The sequence below is a fragment of the Chinchilla lanigera genome, unplaced genomic scaffold, assembly GCF_000276665.1.
Source record: "Chinchilla lanigera isolate Chin_1 unplaced genomic scaffold, ChiLan1.0 scaffold00057, whole genome shotgun sequence".
Lineage (NCBI taxonomy): Eukaryota > Metazoa > Chordata > Mammalia > Rodentia > Chinchillidae > Chinchilla > Chinchilla lanigera.
Window position 1 is genome coordinate 3553457 of NW_004955458.1, and position 8840 is coordinate 3562296.

An 8840-nucleotide genomic window follows, 5' to 3' on the forward strand; every position below is an offset into this window, starting at 1 on the left:
AAAAAAAAAAAAAAAAAAAGTGCAATCTTTTAAAAGCCTCTTTGAATAGGTGTGAACAGAATGTTTGCAGAAAACATTAAGGAACATAGTAAAAGTCTTGAAACCTCAGCATGAATGAGGGATGTCAGCTCAAGAACTTCCTAGAGGCCTGTGAGAGCCGGGATCTAGGGAAGGGAAGGCAGGCTGGCATACGATGTCTGTATTTCAGCACAGCAAAACTGATCCTCACCTCTTTTCTTTTCTCTTCCTTTTTCTTTTCTTTCTTTCTTTTTGTTTTTTTTCTTGATACAGGGTCTCACTATATGTAGCTAATACCGGTCTCGAATTCTCGAATTCACTCCTGCCTCAACCTTCTGAGTGCTGGGATTACAGGCAGGCACCATAACACAGGGCTCCTTGCCTCATTTCTAACCACACTGGGCATTTAGGAGATCCCCCTAGGGCATGATCTAGAATTGGAACATCCCATCACTAGAGCAAGAGAGGTCATAGATGCTCCATTCTTTTTCCACTTCCAACCCTCCCTCCTCAGGGCAGCATGGGACATTCCAGACCCTCTGGCCACCCCCCCCCATCTCCTGTCACGAGGCGCCAATCCCCCAAAGCCCTTTCATGTGATGCTCAGCTGAGACCCCCTGCCTGTCTTTCTCAGCTCCAGAAGAGTATGTCCAGGCGGTGCTCACCCATACCCAATACCCATGCCCATTCCGAGGGGGGAAGGTGGTGTCTCCTTCTCCTTCTTATTCAGCACCACCTTCTCTTACCCCCACTTTAAATCCCCTACTTCATGTACCTGGGACATCACCAGAAAGAATCTCCCACCCATTTCACCCTTTCGGAGCTCCTGCTCCAGCTCACTGCCCAGAGGACCTCAGATTAGTGCCACAAAGATCCACTATCCTTCTGCCCTTCCAAGCAGACAGGATCATTTTCATGCTCGATCCCAAATTTCCATGCAGGGCGGGAGGTCAGTTACCCATATACTCCCTAAACCAAGTAGGTGGAGGAAATGTGAAGTATTGCTGCTCTCTCACGTTGTGAGGTGGGAAATCAATCTGATTCGCAGAGCTCCCCTTCCCCCACTCACCTTCTGTGATCCCCACAACCAACAAGGCACTCAGGACAGACAAGTGCAGAAGGCACTTTCTGGGCGACATATCCATCCTGTTCTTTCTTCCAGCAACCAAAGGCGCTGGGGGGCTGGAATGAGCCCCTATATAAGAGAGGGGTGCTCATTTGCATAGCCCTCCCTCTTCTCCTTCTAGGGGTGGCGTGGGAGGGGCGGAAGGACACCAGAGACACAGAACTGACAAGTGCTCCAAGTCCCTGGACCTTCCTTCTCTAACCTGCTACGCAAGGCCCCTTTGTGGCTTCACTGGGTCTCGCTCATCTTGCCACACTCCGGCACCAGGGAAAGAATCGAGAGACAGCTACGTAACACATACCAGACGCACGGAATTCATCATGGAGGAGTGCATCAATCAGTCAAACCGGGAACCTCTCAAGAAGGCAGAAACAGAACCCTTCCATCTTTTTTTTTTTTGGTCTTTTTGAGACAGGGTCTCGCTGCACAGTTCAGGCCGGCCATGAGCTCACTTTGTAGCCTAGGCTGGTCTCGAACTCTCAACGATCCTCCTGCCTCAGCCTCCCGAGTACTGGGATTACGGGCGTGCGCCACCATGCCCGGCCAGAACCTTTCCATCTAAAAGCAGAGAGGGACAATACCCGTGTAGGCTGAGAAACTGAGGCACTCTTCCCTCTTTCTGAGGCCCAGGAATTCTTAGGGATGAGATTCCCAGCTTTCTGTTTTTCAAAGGAGGCTCCCTGCTCAGGTGGAAATTAATCTTAGGTCGATACACATTTTCCCAAGGGGTGGTGAAAATAGTTGGAGATCCGGGAATCTCTCCAGACCAGAGACACAGGTAAAAAACTCAGAACCCAAATCGGGAACTTGGGAAAAGGTCCTCAGCCGCCGCAGGGCGGAAGAAACTTGTCTTGCTCCTCAGAAACAAACTTGCACGGGGCAGGATCATTTGCCGCGAGGAGCCCGGGGTCGCCCCGCCCTCTGTGACGTTGACCAATAAGAAGAGCCGAGGGCGGAGTCGTGGAAACGCGGGAAGGAGGGGCGGGGCGTCTGGTGGCGGTCGGGAACGGGGGGAGGGGGGAGGCGGCAACATTGTTTTAAGTTGGACAAATTGACAAGAGCCAGACATACACTGCGTTCCATCTCGACCCGGGGCCACCGTGCTGGGCTCCGTTTTCCCCGCCTCGGCCCCTTCGGCTTGCTCTCCGCAGGGTTCCCAGGTCCCCGCTCCAGGGCCCGGCTGCCCCGACTCGCCAGCGCTTCATGGAGAACTTCCAAAAGGTGGAGAAGATCGGAGAGGGCACGTACGGGGTCGTGTACAAAGCCAAGAACAAGTTGACGGGAGAGGTGGTGGCGCTTAAGAAAATCCGCCTGGACACGTGAGTGGCTTCGGCAGCCGGGACTCCCCCCGCTGGGGAGCCCCGGGTCCCCCCACCGCCAACAGGCGGGTGGCCGTGCGGGGCCGGGAAGGGGCGGGGGCGCTGCTCGCGAGAGGCGGCGGGGAGGGCGCGTCCCCGGCGGGTGCGGGCCGGCGTGCGGCACCCGTGGGAAACTTCCCATCCCCGAACCCGTGGTGTCCCCAGATGTGCGAGCGGAGAGACCCGGGGGGGGGGGACAGAGGCCCCTGGGCGGGGGCAGGACTCTCCGAGGGATGGGGGTGCGCGGGCCCGTGGAAGCGCCTTTCCGGGCGAAGGGCCGACCTCCCTACCCAGCCCCACCCCCCAGAACTCTCTCCCTCCTCCCAGAGTGGCAGTTGAATCTCACTGGCCCCCGGGGAGGCCAGGTGCTGCTCTCGCATGTTGGCTCCATTACTGTCTCTCTGCTTCGCCTTCACCGGGAGGCTTTACTTACCTACCTCGGGAAACGGGAAGTGTTGACCTGGAGGTGTCCAGACGCCAGGTCCTAGCTACCCAGGAATCCTCTGCTCTGACTTTGCAAGGGGACGTGGCGGGGGCGTCGACCAATCAGTGTCCAAAGGGATATTTGTAACCCTGTTCCCATCTCTGCTTTCCCACCCTCTCCAAGTGAGACTGAGGGTGTCCCCAGTACTGCCATTCGAGAGATCTCTCTGCTTAAGGAGCTTAACCACCCCAACATTGTCAAGTAAGTGGTGTCTGGGGGGCGTTCTGCTAGGATGGGTCTCATCTGTCGAGTGCGGGCATTTCTCCCTCTTACCTGCGTTTCCTGGACCACCTGTCCCGTAGGCTGCTGGATGTCATCCACACGGAAAATAAGCTCTACCTGGTTTTTGAATTTCTGCACCAGGATCTCAAGAAGTTCATGGATGCCTCTGCTCTCGCTGGTGTCCCTCTTCCTCTCATCAAGGTGACCCATCTGACAGCTCCACCTCACCGTGCACGCGTTCCTGGAGGGACTGGAGGCTGGGGGTTCAGACTGGGGGATAATTTCGTTATTTTGGCTGCCTTCGCAGTCAGCTCCCACCGTTCCTTTTGCATGTTTCCCTGCTCATTACACTCTTTAGCCGTAGGGTTGGGCTGAAGAATCAAAGTTAAAACTCCAGTGAGTCACCCTGACTGCCTCTGGTGGGAGGTCAGATGAAACGCAGATAAATGGGGTTTGAGGGCAGTTGGTAGATTCCGCCAAAAAGCCCTTCTACCTGCTCAGTGGGAAAAATAGCCAGTGAGTCTCTGCTGTCTGTTAGGGATGAATTCTTCACCCCTGGAGCTACTTTCAATTTTTTAACAAATATTCATTCAGCACACATTTACCGAACTACATCAGTGTGCTAAGCACGCGATACAAAAAAGGTTGTAAAACTGAGTCAACCTGGTTCTTATCCTCACTGGGCTGAAAGTCCAGTGGGAAAAATAGTTTTTAAACATGTAGTGATAATCTAACACATAAAGGGTTTAGAGTTTAGGGGGCAAAGAGCAAACGCTAATCCGCACATTGTGACAGAGAATCACAGTCTCCCTCTCCCCTTTGTTAGAACTATCTGTTTCAGCTGCTCCAAGGACTAGCATTTTGCCATTCTCATCGGGTCCTGCACCGGGACCTTAAGCCTCAGAATCTGCTTATCAACGCAGATGGAGCCATCAAACTAGCAGACTTCGGGCTGGCCAGAGCCTTTGGAGTCCCTGTTCGCACTTACACCCATGAGGTATGTCCTCTATGCTGTTCTTTTCTGAGCATCCTGAGAAGCGTTAACAAGGACAGTTTATAAAGTTGCCAAAACTCTCTGACCAACAGTTTCTTTCTCAGTAGATGGAAGGAATTTCTGATATCCTAAGGGTTTTAGGGTATACACAGAATTCATGCTGTCAGGCTAACTGGGTTTAGATACTAAGCCAGGGGGTTAGGGATATAGCTCAGTGGCAGAGCGCCTGCCTGGCAAGCGCGAGGTAGTGAGTTCGATTCCTAGTACTGGAAAAAAAAAAACCTAAAAAAAAAAAAGATACTAAGCCAGGACAACTGAATGGCACACTTAATTTTTGTTTGTTTTTTTGTTTGTTTTTCCAGTACCCAGAATCGAACTCACGACCTTGCGCTTGCCAGGCAGGCACTGTGCCGCTGAGCTAAATCCCCAGCCCCATGGCACACTTAAAATTATGACCATTTGTGCCAGGTTTGGTGGCATATGTCTGTAATTCCTGGACTTGGGAGAATGAGGCAGCAAGATCCCCTCAAGTTTGGGGCCAGCCTGGGCTACATAGTGAATTTAAAGCCAATGTGGACTACAAAGAGAGACCCTGTCTCAACAAACAAACAAACAAAAAAAGCTAGTGTGGTGACACGTGCTTGTAATCCCAGCATTCAGGAGGCTGAGGCAGGAGGGTCATTGCCTGGGCTATAAAGTGAGCTCAAGGCCAGCCTGAATTGCATAGTGAGACCCTGTCTCAAAAAAATAAAAAAAAAAAAAGAACAAAAAATTGAGCGTGATGCTGCTACAGGTCCATAATACCAGCACTTGAGGCTGAAACAGGAGGGTAGCAACTTCACAGCCAGCCTGGACAACATAGCAAGATCCTGACTCAGAAAAAAAGAAAAGAAAAGAAAATCCCGACCATTTTCCAGGACGGTCCCAAATTGGGAGTTCAGAAACTATGGTCCCTAGACCCCTGGACTAGGCTCATTCTGGGGCAACAGGTTGTATAGTTACTTTTCTTAGGGGAAATCAGAGGAAGGGAAGGAAACTGCTCACAGAGGCTGAGAGAGAGTTAAGAGTTTTTTTAGGAGCTGAGATACAGAAATATGTGTCCTCTAAACCACCTCTCCACGTCCTACTCTTGTGCCTTAGGTGGTGACCCTGTGGTACCGAGCCCCTGAAATCCTTCTGGGCTGCAAATACTACTCCACGGCCGTGGACATCTGGAGCCTAGGCTGCATCTTTGCTGAGATGGTATGGGAGCTTGCCCCAGTTCTACCCAGCCCATTCCTCCCCGCATCCGAGAACAACACAATCATTTCTTGGCCCAGAACCACAGCCCATCTTTTTCTCAGGGTTCTCTAGAGTAGCACCAAGAGGGGATGATAGCAATAGGACCGTGACCCCTGCACATCCACCGCAATGTTAGGGTGTCCTCAGCTAGCGTAGACTCAGTCTCGAGTATATACATCTCTCATTGCTGAAATGAGCCAAGTCGTTCCTGTCGTCATTCAGCTGTGTTAGTTTTAGTGTCACATGTTTGGAAGACCGAGTTCCACTTAGTGTCTCCTTCTTTTGGCCTGTAGGAGGCCGGAAATGTAGTGAGAGCAGCTGTGTTCACTTTCCCATACCCTTTATTTAAAGGCAGGGTTAGAGCATGTCCCCCCAAACCTTGGGCGTTTCAGACTTAAGGATCCTTGAGGCCTGGCCTTATGTAAGAACTCCCATCCCCTTTAATACAATGGAGTAGGCCGAGGCCTCATATCAAGTCACCACTATGTGTAATGGTCCTTTATCTGGATTGTAACTGGGGGCGTAGAGACAATTCACAAATATGTCTATATCTATAAATACTGTGCATTTACCCCCAGTACGTTACCTTCCAATTGCCCATATTCCTCTCTCAATTCATCAACAAATATTTGTTAAGTACCTAGTGTGTACCCAGCACCATGCTAAGTGCTGTGGGGAACACAGAAGAGATGGAAGACACAGTCTGTGCGCGCTGTGCTCCTATCTAGAAGTGGCGGCATCACAAGGAGGGGGGATGACCGCAGTGTCTACCCCACACCCCGTGAGTGGCTTGGGATCCCTTTGCTACACGTCAGTGGCACCCCAGACATTCACCCCCTCCCAGCCCCACCCAGCCTCGGGATCTGCAAAGCCACCGTGGGGGAAGGAAGGAGGGGATGAGGAGAGAGATGAAGGGGCTTCATTGTCTCCGGCTATGTGTGACCGACCCCTCGAGCGGCCCCAGGGAGGGAGTCATGGGGCCCTGCTGCTCTTCCATGGCCTGTGGGAACCTCCTTTGTGCCGGGACGTCTTTGATTCACGTCAGCCTGGGTCTTGCCTTTTCCTCTTTCCCGATTTTCAGGTGACCCGCCGTGCCCTGTTCCCTGGAGATTCGGAGATTGACCAACTCTTCCGGATCTTTCGGACTCTAGGGACCCCTGATGAGGTAGTTTGGCCAGGAGTTACTTCTATGCCTGATTATAAGCCAAGTTTCCCCAAGTGGGCCCGGCAGGATTTTAGCAAAGTCGTGCCTCCCCTGGATGAAGATGGACGGAGCTTGCTGTCGGTAAGGGCGGGGAGTGGGCGCGGGCAGCGCTCCTTCATTCCCCCGGGGAGGGGCCTTTCCGGGAAGGAAAGCCGAGACCCTGAACTCTGAACTCTGGGTCGCAGCCACCTTTCCTGAGCTCGGGCTTTTCTCACAGCGCTCTGGTTCAGATGTGGGAGGAGGGAATGAAAACTGGGTAGAAGGAGTTCTGTTTTCCTGGCTTCTGAGAACGTCCTCCTCCGTGTTACTGAACACATCATCCGTCTCTTCCTCTAGCAAATGCTGCACTACGACCCCAATAAGCGCATTTCCGCAAAAGCAGCTCTGGCTCACCCCTTCTTCCAGGATGTGACCAAGACAGTCCCCCACCTTCGGCTGTGATGTCCTTGCCCGAGCCTTCACCCTCAGCCTCACCCTCTCCTCCGCTGCGGGTTTCACCTGGCTTGGCTCTGGGTGATCTGGATCAGGCGGGCGCTCTGATCGTTTCTGGGTGCCTTAACACTTGCCTTCCCTTTTTGTCCAGCCAGCTCTGGGTACCCAGGAGTGGAGAGGAGGAACAGGTGAAAACGAAACTTCAGTATTACAGGCACTTAACTTAGCTCCACCGCCCTCCTCCCCCTCTTTTGCTGAGGAGGCGTGGGATTCAAAACAAAACGGCCCCTCACCCAATCCCATTCGTTATCGCAATCTGAACGGCCTAATCATTTCCCGTGTTTGGGGTGAGACGGGACCCAAGTCTTCTGCTGCCACTGTTTTTCATAAAGACCAATTTACAGCAGGGACTACACTAGAACTTGGGAGAAACAAGCCAAAAAATAAAGGGGGGGGGGGACTTGTTTTAAAGAATTAGTTCAAAAATAGATCCAATCAGCCAAGTTTTTCAGTGTTTCATCTGACCTAAAAGGCTAGGAGACTCAAGATTCAGCCCCTGGGAGGAAGCCCAAGAAATGGCTGCAGCCAGTGCCTATGTCCCTGCTTTGGGCGGACAGGAGGCTCGGAGACCCAAGGCGCAGGGTTTGTGTTGCTTCACCACGGCCCTATGAGGCAGGTGAGAGATGTTCGAAGTTTTCTCTTCCTTTTAGGATTTTTAATTCTTCAGTTGCCAGGGATCCCTCCTTCTGTCTTCCTTTGAAAGCCACCTCTCACCCTAGGGGAGTGGAAGCTAAGGTCTAAACATCATTTTGAGAACGCTGACACTTTACAGGGCTGTGACACAGTAGGGGTATTGGGAAAAGAAGGATGAACAATTATATTTATATCAGGTTACAGTCTTTTTGTTGTGGTTCTTTTGGTTTTTTTTTTTTTTGGTTGAGTGGCTAGATTTATTGTGCACCTTGGGATTTTGTCATTCAAATGTTTTTTTCTTAAATACTTTTTCTCTTTATGATTTTTGCCTTCTCTGCCACCTCTTATCCTTGAGTGCTATTAACATTATTTGTAATTTAGTGTGTAATTCATTAAAATACAATGTTCTAGCTTTATAGTTCCTCTCTTTATTATTTACTGAAGGAATGGGGTGGGAGAGAGTGTGCGCTCACAGATTGAGACCCCTCTGTCTCGGTGCAGGGCCCCTCCCACCCCATTTGTCCTCTGGGATGCTGCTGGGGATGCCCAGAGTTGCTGTTATTATCCCAATTTTACAGCGGGGCTTGTGTGTGTGTGGGGGAGACAAGCCTCTGCATTTCCTGCTTGGGTTTCCCCACAAACCAGCAGCCGATCGTCCGCCGACAGAGCTGTGCTTCCAGAATTTCGCTGTTCCGGAAAAAAACAAAGAACAAACAAACAAACAAAAAACCAAAAACAGGGGCCTGGGGATTTAGCTCAGCGGCACAGCGCCTGCCTGGCAAGCGCAAGGTCGTGAGTTCGATTCCCGGTATCGGAAAAAAACAAACAAACAGAATTTAATTGTTAGGAAAGACAGCGAGATGGCTGGAAGTGGGCTCTACGAAAATTCACGGTAAACTCGCCGGTTTTCCTTCTTGTTGTGTATCGCAAACAGCCATTTTCTGAAGATTTATTTATTTATTTATTTTTCTTTTTGAGACAGGGTCTCGCTGTGCAGTTCAGGCTGGCCTTGAGCTCACTTTGTAGCC

The 8840-nt window shown here is 51.4% G+C and overlaps 2 protein-coding genes across 5 annotated transcripts in view; one reads left to right on the forward strand and one right to left on the reverse strand.

Annotated features, from left to right (window-relative positions):
- Window positions 1-1997, reverse strand: part of Pmel (premelanosome protein) — a 10599-nt gene extending 8602 nt beyond the window's left edge. The window contains exon 1 of one of the 3 annotated variants that reach the window (XM_005397278.2): window positions 1726-1997. Coding sequence is in view for 1 of the 3 variants with exons in the window: in XM_005397275.2 (XP_005397332.1) it covers window positions 1088-1163 (76 nt within the window). In the remaining 2 variants the exon portion in view is untranslated. Of the gene's footprint in view, window positions 1-1087; window positions 1180-1445; window positions 1512-1725 lie in introns of those variants that run through there. The other 2 variants (XM_005397277.2, XM_005397275.2) reach the window with 2 other exon arrangements.
- Window positions 1998-2146: 149 nt separating this feature from the next.
- Window positions 2147-7607, forward strand: Cdk2 (cyclin-dependent kinase 2). Of its 2 annotated transcripts, XM_005397270.2 has the most exons (8): window positions 2147-2463; window positions 3110-3187; window positions 3289-3409; window positions 4035-4205; window positions 5343-5444; window positions 6121-6264; window positions 6565-6768; window positions 7024-7607. In XM_005397270.2, the coding sequence occupies exons 1-8, from the start codon at window positions 2348-2350 to the stop codon at window positions 7126-7128; spliced, it is 1041 nt and encodes a 346-aa protein (XP_005397327.1). In that variant the 5' UTR covers window positions 2147-2347; the 3' UTR covers window positions 7129-7607. The 2 variants fall into 2 exon arrangements, with proteins under 2 accessions (XP_005397327.1, XP_005397328.1); XM_005397271.2 differs by lacking the exon at window positions 6121-6264 and having other exon boundaries at window positions 2150-2463.
- The last annotated feature ends 1233 nt before the right edge of the window (window positions 7608-8840 follow it).

Excerpts from the sequence above, each read along its gene's own strand:
- Cdk2 (XM_005397270.2), top strand. The coding sequence starts at position 2,348 with ATGGAGAACTTCCAAAAGGTGGAGAAGATCGGAGAGGGCACGTACGGG. Across the intron at positions 4,206-5,342 it reads TTCGCACTTACACCCATGAG|GTGGTGACCCTGTGGTACCG; the intron begins GTATGTCCTCTA and ends CTTGTGCCTTAG. Across the intron at positions 6,769-7,023 it reads ATGGACGGAGCTTGCTGTCG|CAAATGCTGCACTACGACCC; the intron begins GTAAGGGCGGGG and ends CTCTTCCTCTAG.